This window comes from Palaemon carinicauda, chromosome 27, assembly GCF_036898095.1.
Source record: "Palaemon carinicauda isolate YSFRI2023 chromosome 27, ASM3689809v2, whole genome shotgun sequence".
NCBI classification, from domain to species: Eukaryota; Metazoa; Arthropoda; class Malacostraca; order Decapoda; family Palaemonidae; genus Palaemon; species Palaemon carinicauda.
This window is the reverse complement of record NC_090751.1, coordinates 8,976,183-8,991,182: the sequence shown is the minus strand read 5'-3', so window position 1 is coordinate 8,991,182 and position 15,000 is coordinate 8,976,183. Positions and strand designations below refer to the sequence as shown.

The 15,000-nt window shown below is 36.9% G+C and overlaps 1 protein-coding gene across 2 annotated transcripts in view; it reads right to left on the bottom strand.

The window, feature by feature from the left end:
- Positions 1-15,000, bottom strand: part of LOC137621095 (uncharacterized) — a 26,296-nt gene that overhangs the window by 8,045 nt on the left and 3,251 nt on the right. The window contains exons 2-7 of one of the 2 annotated variants that reach the window (XM_068351527.1): positions 11,337-11,427; positions 8,755-8,987; positions 7,585-7,711; positions 6,719-6,865; positions 4,890-5,042; positions 1-60 (exon numbers count right to left, since the gene is read on the bottom strand). The exon at positions 1-60 is cut by the window's left edge and continues 443 nt beyond it. In XM_068351527.1, coding sequence (XP_068207628.1) covers positions 1-60; positions 4,890-5,042; positions 6,719-6,865; positions 7,585-7,711; positions 8,755-8,987; positions 11,337-11,422 — 806 coding nt within the window. In that variant the 5' untranslated portion in view covers positions 11,423-11,427. The remainder of the gene's footprint in view (positions 61-4,889; positions 5,043-6,718; positions 6,866-7,584; positions 7,712-8,754; positions 8,988-11,336; positions 11,428-15,000) is intronic. The other variant, XM_068351528.1, reaches the window with a different exon arrangement.

Below are 15,000 nucleotides of genomic sequence, written 5' to 3'. Positions count from 1 at the left end.
ATCTCTCTTCCATTTACCTCTTCTTTCTTCTCTCTCCCCTCCACATCGTCCGTTACAGGTCTGGAATTGAGAACAGAAGAGGAAACTCTTATTAATGACATGCAACAACTCGATACCAAAGTCTGTAGAACAGAAACGTTGTCTCAGCTTGTCGGAAAATAATAAGAAAAGTGAAAAAAATCTATCTTAAGGTCGAGGTCATAAGTCCCTTCACTGAGACATCAAAAAGTATCGTAATTTCTTAGTTCAGTTATGAAATCGGATAATTCTTATAATGAACAATCTGATTGTCAAGCTACGAAAGGAAAAGACAATTGGTTCCAGATATAAAAATCCTTCCGATGTATGGCAGACGATAAAATTCAATCTCGATCCTAGAAGTTTTATTCCAGCTGTGACCAGCTTGTGGAATAATCTTCCTAAACGGATTTTTGAATCAGTAGAACTTCAAAAGTTGAAAGCTGCAGCAAACTTTTTTATGTTGAACAGGCTGACATAAGTCTTTTTATAATCTATATATGAATTGTCTGTTTTAATGTTAATGTTTTTTTTAATATTCATAAGAATTAATTTTAATTTTTTCATTACTTCTTATATCGTTTATTTATTTCCTTTTCCTTTCCTCACTGGGCTATTTTTTCCTGTTGGAGCCCTTGGACTTATAGCATTTTGCTTTTCCAACTAGGGTTGTAGCTTGACTAGCAATAATAATAATAATAATAATAATAATAATAATATAAGTATTGTATCTATATAAAGGTACACTCGATCACACTAATCTATTTGATTTCTCTTCCTCTTGTTATTTTGATTTTTTTTTTATAGTTTATATATGATAGATTTGTTTTAATATTGTTATTATTCCTAAACTTCTCGTGTAGTATATTTCCTTATTTCCTTTCCTCACAGCTATTTTTCCTGTTGGAGCCCTTGGGCTTATAGTATTCTGCTTCTCCAACTAGGGTCGTAGCTTAGCAAGTAATAATAATAACAATATAGGCAGTATACTGACTGCATAGTGGCGAACTTATTGATGGTGGTGTTGTGGTGCTGTTGCTCTTTTGTATTGCAAACATGGGCTCCAGCCGAGTTTGGTATTCATAATAAGTATAAGTCAATTCTTTTTAGTGAGGCAGTTTTACACAGACTCGCTGGGGTGCCCTTTTAGCTCGGAAAAGTTTCCTGATCGCTGATTGGTTGGACAAGATCATTCTAACCAATCAGATTACAGGAAACTTTTCTGAGCTAAAAGGGCACCGCTGCGAGTCGGTGCAAATGCGCCTCATTAGAAAAAAAAATTGAGTTTAAGTGTTCGTATCAATGCATCGTTAGTGCACTGAACCAAATTCCAAATTCCTTGTTGGAATTCAATCACTTATACATCCCATTATTAATTACAGTAGGCCCCCGCCATACGACATTAATCCGTTCCGGAGTTGGTATCGTATGGTGAAAATGTCGTATGGCGGGCAATAGAATAGTTAATGTGTGAAAAACCTCTGGTAAAAACATTGAAAATTAGAATGTAACAAAATACAATACAGTAGTATAGTAAGCACTGTACTACAGTATACTTATATATAATATACATGTACAGTACTGTACAGTATATAATTAAGTAACATTATAAATAAAAATTATATACTGTACAGTACTGTAAAGGAAAAATTAAATCTTATTTACCTTTGGAGTGACGTGACTTGAGCTGGTAGTGGGTGGAGGCAGAGGGAGGAGTAGACGGTAGATATAAAAACGTATCAATGCTAATTATGTTATGTACTTAATAATAATAAATTTATTCTTACTAATTAACACTTAAAATTAAAAATGCTTTTTTTATTATTTTTGTCTTTTGAAATTTTTTTTTTATGGTTTTTTTTTTTTAGAACTTAAAAAATTACTCTTTTTTTTAGCTTTTTTGATAGAATCACTATTATCGTCTTTGCTTTCTGACATTTCTCTTTTGGAGAAATATCTATCCAAAGAAGCCTGTTTCTGACGATTCCTCAACATATTCCTAAAATGACTCATACACTTATCATTAACACTCTGCATAAGACTTGTGTGAAGTTTTTCTGGGTGTTTCCTTTCAATGAAACTCGTAAGGTTTTCATACCAACCGATAGCTTCCCTTATTTCTGACGATGTCGTTTCTTCAGTCTCTCCCCCCCCCCCCCCCGTCCTCGCCTCCACTAGAGCTGTGGTCTTCTTGAATGATCGTCAACTGCATTGCCTCTAACTCCTTTAAGTCTTCAGTTGTAAGCTCCTCCCTGTGCTCCCCGATAAGGTTATGGACGTCAGCCTCATCGACAACAAGCCCCATGGACCTCCCGATTGAAATTATTTCCTCAACATCACCCTCAGGGGCAGGATCATCAACGGCCTCGTCTTCGGTTGAGGGATCGAAACCTTCAAAGTCTCGTTCTGCTACAACAGCTGGCCGCAGTTTCTTCCATGAGGAGTTCAAGGTGCGCCGTGAAACCTCATTCCAAGCTGTGTCGATCATCTTCAGGCATTGAACGATGTCAAAATGCCCCCTCCAAAATTCACGGAGGGTGAGTTGAGTGCTTTCAGTCACTTCGAAGCATCTTCTGAACAGATGCTTCGTGTAAAGCTTTTTGAAGTTGGCAATCACTTAATGGTCCATAGGCTGGAGGAGAGGGGTGGTGTTTGGTGGCAGATAGAGAACCTTAATGCAGGAGAAGTCAGGATGAATGATGTCCTCGAGGCCAGGAGGGTGAGCAGGGGCATTGTCCAACACCAGGAGACATTTCAGAGGAAGATCGTTCTCTTCTAAATAGTTCTTGACAGCAGGACCGAAGCAGACGTTTATCCACTCAATAAATATGGTCCTCGTGACCCAGGCCTTAGCATTAGACTTCCAAAATACCGAGAGCCTCTCCTTCGTCATATTTTGTGCCTTGAAGGCACGAGGATTTTCTGAGTGGTATACCAGTAGGGGCTTAATTTTTAAGTCCCCACTGGCATTTGCACAAAATGCGAGCGTTAGTCTGTCCTTCATTGGTTTATGGCCAGGAAGTTTCCTTTCTTCAGCTGTGATATATGTATGGCAGGGCATTTTCTTCCAGAAAAGGCCAGTTTCATCGCAGTTAAAAACTTGCTGAGGAATGTAGCCTTCTCTGGAAATTACGTTCTCAAACTTCTTGAGGAATTCTTCTGCTGCTTTCTTGTCAGAACTGGCCGCCTCTCCATGCCTGACGATTGAGTGAATACCAGTCCTCTTCCTAAACCGATCAAACCACCCATGAGAAGCCTTAAACTCTTGGGGGGCTTGCTGTGACATTCCTTCGCCTCTGCCGTCTCTCTGGGCTTCCACAAGATCGGCAAAGATGGCGCTCGCCTTATGCGAAATTACCAATTGCGTGAGTGTATCACCAGCGATTTCCTTCTCTTTAATCCACAGATGAAGGAGTCTCTCCATCTCATCGTTGATTGAGGTCCTTCCACTGGCAATGACAGTCATGCCTTTAGAAGACTTACTTGCTTTAATGGCTTCCTTATACTTAATAATTGTACCAATCGTAGATTGGTTACGGTCGTACGTATTAGCGAGGGTAACGATGCGCATGCCTTCTTCATATTTCTTTATGATCTCCAGGTTCCTTTCCATAGTTATCATCTTCTTACTTCTGCCTTTAACATCACTAGCAATCTTGGGACCCATGGCAAAGGAATTAAAGTTATAATTAAGCAGTAAAATGCACAAAAAATAACAATATCGCAAGCACTCACACGAGATCAAGTCTTTACGAAACGCACACGAGATTCTGAACTGAGCACACGTATGACAAAGAGAGAGAGAAGCAGCATCTCTCTCAAGCATTGTGGGAGGATTTTCGGCCAATGGGGTATCGGCATCTTAGTGATGCCGACCAATAGCAGACTAGCTTCTTAGTGACGTATGCAGTGACATATGAGCGTGGTGGTAAGCTACTGACTCGCACAGTCGTACGCGTAGAAACCGCCAAATTTGAGTTTCGGAATTCGATGCCGTAAGGTGGGGAAAATGTCGTAACGAGGGGACGAAAAAAAATCGTATTCCACACCGTAACGTGAAAAAAACATAAGCTGGGGACGCCGTATGCCGGAGGTCTACTGTACTTGTTTTATACATTATCCTGCTAATTACGGGTTTGCTGGGTTATTGTGCCAATAAAAATATGGAAACAGTAGGTCGATTCACTTAAAAATAATTCATCTCTAGAAATCGCAACCCCCCCTCCCTATTCATCGGTATAATTCAATTTTTGAATTATCTTCTAATAATACCAATCATTAAATTGCAGAAAACATTAATGAATTGTTCAAAAATTAATCACTACGAGAATTCTTGATCATATTTCCATTGAATGATTCTCAAGTGATGATACATTCCATGAAAGTTACAGAGTAATTAATCAAATTGTCGATAGATAGTCATCGCAGTTATTCATTACTTGTGTATGCGACCAGTCAAAAATGACGGCTAAATATTCAGATAGATATGCATATACGTTCAACACCCCCCCCCCTTTTCCTAACTACAACACGACAGTTGTGGATTACGATTGTATCTCTCGGGGTACTCCCTTTCACCAGGGTATGCCCATTCCCTCTTCCGCCTACCGAGGGACAGTGAAAGACCGTGAAGTTATACGTCTGGCAATGTCGCTCAGCGTGACCGGAATATAAATAATATATATATATATATATATATATATATATATATATGTGTGTGTGTGTGTGTGTGTGTGTGTGTGTGTGTGTGTAGCCGGAAATTTGTTTTGTATCATAGGGGATATTACTAAATTGATTTTTTTTTATATCTATGATAACCAAGATCGGTTAGCTTATGCTATTCACAGAAGAATAATTCCCACTGTACTCACATCAACTTAGGCGGTGGATGAGCTGTGGCGTTGGAGAAAAGCGAGTGGAGACACAGCTGAGTATAAAAGGAACAGTCTCCTGTCTCCTTTCCTGCCTTCTCAGCCGCCAAGTAATCCGAGAGGCGCACTTCGGCGTAGGCTGCCCTGCTTACGCTGATAAGAAGAAAAAAAGATAAATTTACATCATGAGAGGAAGAAAATAAAACAAAATTACATCTTGATTACAGGTCAAGTTTTCGATCTCGGTGTATGTCAACGTAAAACACATAGTTGAAGGAATTGGAAATCTTATTTCTAGAAATTTTTAACTCTCTCTCTCTCTCTCTCTCTCTCTCCCTCTCTCTCTCTCTCTCTCTCTCTCTCTCTCTCTCTCTCTGAATACAGATCAAGTTTAGAATAATGTTCTTGGTGTATGTCGACTTGAAACACAGTTGAATAAATTGAAATTTTTTAGAAACTTAATTATACCATTTCGGCAATATTACAATCTCTCTCTCTCTCTCTCTCTCTCTCTCTCTCTCTCTCTCTCTCTCTCTCTCTCTCTCTCTCTCTGGGTGAATCTTACACCTCCCAAGTTATGTTGTACTGCGCAGTACATAATCTCCCAACATGCAGTCTTAGGAGTATTTTATTAGGTAGGCTAACTGTAGATTTTGTGAAACATTTACTTTTTAATTTTTTCTTGTTTCACATAATTCACAGTATATTTCCCAAATTAGTTTCATCCATATAGAAATATTTCATGCAAAGGGTGTAAGAAGTACAATTGGACACTTGAATCCCTGGTACACCACGAACTGAGGAAGTACCCCCAACAACACCCTTACTGCACGGCGAGTTCCGGTGTTTATCCCCGCCCACCACACCTGCCACCTCTCCTTCCACTATCTGTTTGGTTACTCTCCGCGAAGTAATGGTATGACAGGGTTCACATTTTACATAACTATTCTCTTTCCATATAGGTTAAATACGTTTTCTACTATGAGCCTGGACATATAAGAGGATGTAAATTGAAAAATTATTATACCACAGTGGGGTTCGAACCCAGCCTGATAAGACAGCGATTGTGGTAGGATGTTGAGATCTACTGGCGCAAAGTCATTATAGTATTGACTTTGTACTGGCCTAGATAATTATCTCTAGCTATATGACGTTACGCACAGTTCATTACTTTTATTGTTTTGAAATGACACAAAACATTCTAATAGACGAGGCAGAAGGATATTACTGGATGTTAAAAGACCCGTGCACACACACACACACGCACATTCACACACACACACACACACACACACACAATCACTGTTAACTAAAATCCCACAGAGGGAAAATCTGTTACCTGAAGAGGAGTTTCAGAATCTCGGCACAATCACTGTTAACCAAAGAACTGCAGAGGGAAAATCTGTTACCTGAAGAGGATTTTCAGAATCTCGGCACAATCTCTGTTAACCAAAGAACCGCAGATGGAAAATCTGTTACCTGAAGCGGAGTTTCAGAATCTGGGCACAATCACTGGTAACCAAAGAACCGCAGAGGGAAAACATGTTACCTGAAGAGGAGTTTCAGAATCTGGGCACAATCACTGGTAACCAAAGAACCGCAGAGGGAAAATCTGTTACCTGAAGAGGAGTTTCAGAATCTCGGCACAATCACTGTTAACCAAAAAACCGCAGAGGGAAAATCTGTTACCTGAAGAGGAGTTTCAGAATCTGGGCACAATCACTGTTAACCAAAGAACCGCAGAGGGAAAATCTGTTACCTGAAGAGGAGTTTCAGAATCTCGGCACAATCACTGTTAACCAAAGAACCGCAGAGGGAAAATCTGTTACCTGAAGAGGAGTTTCAGAACCTCGCCGAGGAAGCCATGGTTTCTGAGTGGCCCTTGGAAGATTTCACAGATAGCCCTTTGGACGCAAGGCTTTCCAAGAAGACCAACTGTCTCGATAATGTCCTCGATCACTTGAAACATCACGACCCTGTAGTGATAAAAATACAAGTCACTTAGAAAGAAATATCTCTTTAAGGTTTTTTTTTATTATTCATTCATGTTAACGTATTTGTTTGATAATTCACTGTTTATTTATTTGTTTATTAAATTTACCGTTAGATTAATGCAATGTAAATCTCAAGTCAGCATGAAAACAAAAGAATTTGTTGTTGTCGTTTTTTTTATCATGAAATCTAATCTCACATCATCTAATATTGCGCATATTGTCACTAGGTCGTCCGAATGAATAGACTGGTAACAGTTATAGAATAAAACATCTGTCTTATTATTACTTATTACTGTCATATATGTAGCCTACTTGTAAGTTAACTTCATAAGCATCACAAAACTCGTATTATTGAGGATTTTGGAAGACATCAAATTCCAGTTAACTCTACATCATTCCTATGTGTTTCACTTTCTTGGGTTAGAGTTATCTTACTTGAGGGTACATTCGAGCACACTGTCTTATTTCTCTTCCTCTTTTTTTTTAAGTTTTTATAGTTTATATATGAAATATTTATTTTAATGTTGTTACTGTTCTTAAAATATTTTATTTTTCGTTTTTTTCCATTCCTCACTGGGCTATTTTCCCTGTTGGAGCCCCTGGGCTAATAGCATCCTGCTTTTCCATCTAGAATTGTAGCTTAGCAAGTAATAATAATAATAATAATAATAATAAAATCTTACCTATGACCTATATCTCACCTGTCTCCTCCGGCCAAATTGACCCCTGGCACGCTGTCTTCACCAGGTCCTCCGCCATTTAAATATAAAAACGGCAACACAAACCAAGGGTTTTCTTCTGACGTGTAGCCCAGACTGTCCGTCGTAACTGGAGAGAAACTTGGTTCAAGTCAACTGTTTTGTGTTACTTTAGAGGTTCGTGTCAAGGGTCGTTACGTGGAAACAATGATAAATTATATTAAATGGAAGGTAAAATGTTAAGATGACATAATCTTTGTCTTTTATCACTTTCATTACTGTAATGGAAGATATTTAAAGGTAAAACACATAGTTGAAGTTTTGTTAAAGTTTTGATAGTTTATATAGGAAATATTAATTTTAATGTTGTTGCTGTTCTTGAAATATTTTATTTTCCCTTGTTTCCTTTCCTCACTGGGCTATTTTCCCTGTTGGAGTCCCTTGGCTTATAACATCTTGCTTTTCCAACTAGGGCTGTAGCTTAGCTAGTAATAATAATAATAATAATAATAATAAAGGTCGGTCATGGATGGCAGAGGCAAGTGGCAGTGACAATACGCTAGAGAATGAACATATATACATATGATCAGCATCCTAAGCCCCCTCCCCACCCAAGCTAGGTCCAATTAGTGCCAGGCAATGTAGGTAGACCTAAACCCCTAAACCCCCGTACTTAGCTCACAAGGATGGTGGGGTCGCAGCCACTAGAAGAAACTATCAAGCTTGAGTGGGTCTCGAATCCCAGTCCAGCAGATCTTCATGCAGGGATGTTTCCAATAGGCAGTCACTTGATATCAAATGACAAATATTACTTGTGGGAGGACTGCATACTTTCATGGAAATAGTGTAATTTTAAACGTTTTTTCCTGGGGATCTACCAAACTGGGGTTCGAGTCCCGCTAAAGCTTGGTAGTGTTTTGCAGCATCTGCAACCTCACTATCCTTGTGAGCTAAGGATGGAGTGTTTGGGGGAGTCTATCGGTCTACGTGCTGAATCATCAACAGTCATTGCCTGACTGTCTCTGGTCCTAGCTTGGATGGAGAGGAGACTTGGTCGCTATTCATATGTATATTTGGTGTCTCAATTTCGTTTTTCTGCAAAGGCATTGCCTCAGTCTCTTGCCTCGGCCATTCATGAGTGACCTTTAAACCTTTAAAAGCAAAAAAACTTACTAGAAAAATCGTAGTCTAAAGTCAGCGTTGCTCCATAGCCGACAGGTCCGTTCCTTAACGCATTCATAGCAAGAGTCAATCCAAATTGCATTAACGTCCCAGGAGGCAAGGACAGTTTCCTATCCGATGTGAAGAAGAGGAAGCGCTTTTGGCGCGAATGTTCTTCGTCGATGTCAGTGGCGTTGTCACCGATGTATTGATCGGAAAGGATTTCATTGCTGATCTTCTCCCTCCTGCGAGTAACGGAGGATAGAAGAATAGTACATTCAAATCAAACATTTATATATGCACACAACATCAACAATAAATACAGGAGTTTCTAGTCTACTGTAGGACAGTGGCCTCATGTCTGTTCATGTCTGGTGTTTGGCCAGATTTCATTACCACGATGGCCAGTGGGAATTGGTGACGTTGGGAGGTTTTCGTCTTATCTCGACAAACTCACCTAGCAGGAGTGGCCCTGACTGCAATAGTACAACTTTGCTGATCATGGCGACACGCAAACCCTTTTGTCACGTTACGATATCCCCACTTAGAAAGGAATATATATTGTATGTGTATATATATATATATTTATATATATATATATATATATATATATATATATATATATATATATATATATATATATACACAGTGGTACCTCTACATACGAATTTAATCTGTTCCACAACCGAATTCGGATGTAGAAAATGTTCGGATGTAGAAACGAATTTTCCCATACGAATACATTGAAATAGGATTAATCCGTGGTTGAGCCCAAAAACCAATGATAACTCCTTAATAAATTAATACACATAATTACACATGACAATATGCACTCTAAATTAGATAATAGACATGTAAAAAAGAATAATGATCAAGAAATAATAAATAAGAAACGGGTTTTTAGCGTCACTTTACCTTAGAAAGTCCAGCGCAGGTGTTGTTGGTCTTGCTACGCAGAGAGGAGACGGACGGGCGGCGAGGAGGTAGAGAGGTTGACTACGATAAACGTACACTACCCTAACTTATTCTAACTTACACTAAGTGAACTTTAACCTAACTAAGCTTATTTTTTTTATATATATTTTATATTTTTTTTACATTTTCTTTTTTTTCTTTTTGATGATTAATTTTAATCACTTTCACTCTCTCCACTTAAAATTGATTGAATTTTTTTCTCTTCACTCTTTGCCGTTTTCTTTGAACCACTTCCATCCTCTTCATCACGAGTTCGTTTTGTAGTTTTTTTAAAGAAGCTATCGATAGAAAGTTGCTTGGTACAGCTTTTAGAATGTTTCTAAAATAAGTTAGGGAAACATCATCAAACTGCGCAACTACACGACAAACCTGCAATTTCTTTGGATGGTATTTGTCGATGAAGTCGACCACGTCTTGATATTTTCCTAACACCTCTTTTATTTGCGCCGAACCTATTGCAAGTTCACTCACACGGACGCCACGCTCATGCTTTTCAATAATTCCTTGCTTTACTTCTAAAGAAAGCATTTCCTTATTCCTTTTCTCACCATTACCACTACCACTTGCGAAACTAAGCCTTTTAGGACCCATGATTTACGTAAAATACCGTAAAAGGATGAATGTAAAAAATCACGATTAAAACACAGTTAATAGCAGAATGCACAGGGCACAACCACACGAAGCCGACGAGAACAGAGGAATGTCCCAAGCCACGCTAATTGAGGGTCCCTCCGAGGTAGAAATGCTGCCTTCTATCGGCGGAAATAAGAAATACATCCGGCGCTATGAGTACCATCTACGTGCACGGGTATTGTTTACTTCGGGTGTCGAAAGAATATTCGGGTGTAGAGTAGGAACGTGTTCGAATTGTACTTCGCGTGTCGAAAAATTCGGATACAACCGGTACGACGAAAATTGCTTACTTCGTGTGTCGAAATGAAATTCGGGTGTAGAGTCGAAAAATTGCTCAAATTTTACTTCGGATGTTGGAAAATTCGGATGTAGATACGTTCGCGTGTAGAGGTTCCACTGTGTGTATATATATATATATATATATATATATATATATATATATATATATATATATATATATATATATATATATATATATATATATGATGTATGTATGTGTGTGTATTAACTTTGTCTGTTATCATGCTTATGCCTATCAAAATCACTTGAAAATCTCCGAAACCTTATGTAACCTACCCTAACTTGACTTGAATTGTCCGATTTGAGAAACCATAAGAAAACTTCGTATTTTCCATCAAACTCTTGAAGTTTATATGCAATCACTGGACACTTATAGGACTATAACTCATTTTTTTTTTTTATGTGGTGCTTTTGCGCTGATTCGCAGGGGTGCCCTTTTAGCTCCGAAAAGTTTCCAGCTAGCTGATTAGTTAGAATTATTTTGTCCAACCAATCAGCGATTAGGAAACTTTTCCGAGCTAAAAGGGCACCCTTGCGAGTCAGTGCAAATGCGCCTCATTGAAAAAAAAAAAAATTACTATAGTTGGCATTATCGAATCTCAAAAAAATTTGAAAGGAATATATGAATAACAAGAACAATATAAAACTCAAAAAAAAAAAAAAAAAAAACGAGAAACAGAGATTACCTAAAATACAAGAGACATTTTGCAGATAGGATCACCATCACCACCATCGTAAAGATGAAGGGCGTTCGGGATCTCTTGGCGGACATTTTACCTGAAATTACAGAGAGAGGGAAAAAGATTTCATCAGTGCCTGAGTCCTTGTATGTGTTTATTTAAAGACTAGTGTACGCGACCCGTCAAAAATGATAGATAAATATTCAGATAGACATGCACGTTACATGCACACAGTGTACCTCTCATAGTAACGCCCCTCCCCCCTCTCACTAGGGTATGACTATTCCCTTTCTCCCTACCTGAGAGGCTGGAGAGACCGAGCAGTTGTGTCTGATAATGCTGCTGAGCGTCACCGAAAAGAAAGAAATATATGTATATATATATATATATATATATATATATATATATATATATATATATATATATATATATATATATTCTGTATATATATATATACTGTATATATATATATATGTATTATATATATATATATATTATATATATATATATATATATATATATATATATATATATATATATATATATATATATATATATATATATATATATATATACTTTTTATATATATATATATATATATATATATATATATATATATACTTTATATATATATATATGTATATATATAATATATATAAATGTATATATATAATATATATATGTGTATATATATATATATGAGTAGGAGATAATTATATATATATATACATATATATATATATATATATAAATATATATATATATATATATATATATAGAGAGAGAGAGAGAGAGAGAGAGAGAGAGAGAGAGAGAGAGAGAGAGAGAGAGAGAGAGAGAGAGAGTAGGAGATAATGAATGAAGAAGTATTTAATTAAAAGCTCAAGATAGAGACGACTGGCGATATCTAACCGAGGCCCTTTGCTGGGCTTAGGAGATGATGATATATATATATATATATATATATATATATATATATATATATATATATATATATATATATATATATATACAGTATATATATTTAAATATATATATATATATATAGAGAGAGAGAGAGAGAGAGAGAGAGAGAGAGAGAGAGAGAGAGAGAGAGAGACTTGCTCTTTATTATATATGGGAGATTGATTTTCCTAACGGTAAGCTAATACCTCTTTATTTTTTTTAATGGAAAACAATGACATGCGCTAAAATCTCCCGATTCCAAGAATTTTTTTAAAAAGAAATGCTTTTTCTTAATTTTCTTAACTTGATATCTAAGCCAAATTGATTATTTCCTTTTCGAATTTATTCTTCGTCAAATTACCTTCTTAGCGGTAGGCATAATATTAGTTGTTATATTGGATCATCTAAAACTCCCTGTTCATTGCTTGAGCCTCAAAAATATGTTGAGAACTTGACCCCCAGACTTGACTAATCCCCCACAATGTTCCCAGAAGCGAGGTACGTTATTTGAAACCCTTCACGTGTGATCCAATCAAGCATGTTCTATTTTTCCCTAGTGGAGCCCTTGGGCTTATAGCATCTTGCTTTTCCAACTAGGTTGTAGCTTGGCTAATAATAATAATAATAATAATAATAATAATAATAATAATAATAATAATAATAATAATATGACCTGGCATCCTGTTCATGACGTCATATCGGCGTAACCAGCTTCCAAGCCACTGACCGACTATCCAGGTTGGATGATTATTAGAAAAACTAGTCCTCTGTTGAGAGTGTCACCATTGGCCATTAGTCACAGAGAGAGAGAGGGGGGGGGACGGCGGAAATTTGACGGTTTGCAAGACTCTCTCATCGAATTAGACGATGAAAAACGTGGCCTTTCTGGGAATTGAATGCATTGTTTGAGGACCAGAGCTGCTGAAGAAGAAAAGAATAAGACTGTTACAATAACAGACGGCAATGAACAATATTCCGTTAAAATGTGTTTCACCATTTAATATCAAAGCAACAACAACAACAACAAATTCAGACGTTTTTAGACCACTGCATCCTTACTCATGTATGGAGTTTGGCCATTTTTATCACCAGTGACCAACTGTGGATTGGTGATGGTGGGAGACTTTAGTCTGATTGCTCACAGCAAACCAAACTAGTATCGGGGGGCCCCTGACTAGTACAGTACAGCTTTTCTGATCATAGAGATATACAAACCCTTTCACCACGTTAAGGTATCCCCACTCAGAAATCTGAAAACGGGATGGTCTTTATGAGGTAATACTCATCTCTCTCTCTCTCTCTGCCCAACCTTTTTCCTGTCCTGCATACTTGGGAAAGGAACAAAACCTTGAACCTAGTTATGCATGGAGGCGTAACCCTGCCCATGTCCTGGACTTCCGCGGGTCGTTCGAGGTCAAGAAAAGTATTGAAGAGAATTAGCGAACAAGCGAGAAAGATTAACATTAACATAAGCCCAAATATCTCTCTCTCTCTCTCTCATAGTGGGCTGGATGAAAAATACGACTTGAGCCATTGGTTTTTTATTCATTATCTAATAATATCTTCAGAAAATCATCTATCATCTGCCTCACTTCTTGAATGGCTATTATAGATCTACCTGTCTGTCTGTCTATCTATTTATCCATCCATCCATTAATCTATATCTGTATAGACATATAAACTCAAACACATAAACAGTAATACCTCGGGTTACAACTAACTCAAAATACAAGAATGAAAATCTAAATTGATATACGAGCATTGTATCAGCCTTCAATCAGAAATTACCCTCCGTATCAGGGTTGCCAGCTTTTCTAAATGAGAAAAGGCCAACCTCTAATCAACTATAGCTTTAAAAGGCCAACCTAACCCGTTAGTAGAGAAAAAGGCCAAATTGTAGCATTTAAGGCCAACCTTTTTCATATAACTAAAGACCAACCTATTTCAAAAAGGCCAAATTTGAAATTTATGGCCTGAAAAGGACAAATTGTACGCCTTTGGTCTGAAAAAAGGCTAACCTGGCAACTTGCTCCGTATGCACATTTTTAGCAAACTCTTTTGAGACTAGCACAACATCAGTAAAGCAGTGCTCATAATGCACCATATTCATGTGATTTTACCCCATTTTCATGTCGTTTTAAAGAAAAGTAAAAACCAGTCAGCTCTAGAGAGGTTCCTTGTCAAAATTGAATGTATATGTAAAAAAAAAAAAAAAAAAAAAAAAGACGGTGTCCATAAATCGTAAATTAAGTGATTCGGTTAGTGATAGAGCGAAATCCTGATATTTTTGCCAAAAAGTTGTCGTGGAGGAAGATTTTCCCTCCGATATTTGTATTTTTATTGTGAATTATTACTGAAATTTGTATTCATTTCTTACGTTACGGGCTATAATTTCTTCTTTAAATAACATTACAAACATCTAAGAATTATTGTATATATGAATTTATGAATGTGTGGAACTCATCAAGTGAATTCCCTTTGTTTCTTATGGGAAGAAATGTTTTGGTTAACAAGCATTTTGGGTTTCGAGCCTGCTCCGGGAACGGATTAAACTCATATATAGAGGTACCACTGTGTGTGTATATATATATATATATATATATATATATATATATATATATATATATATATACATATATATATATATATATATATATATATATATATATATATATCTTTATATATATACACATTATGTGTGTTTCATTTAATTATGTAAGCTATA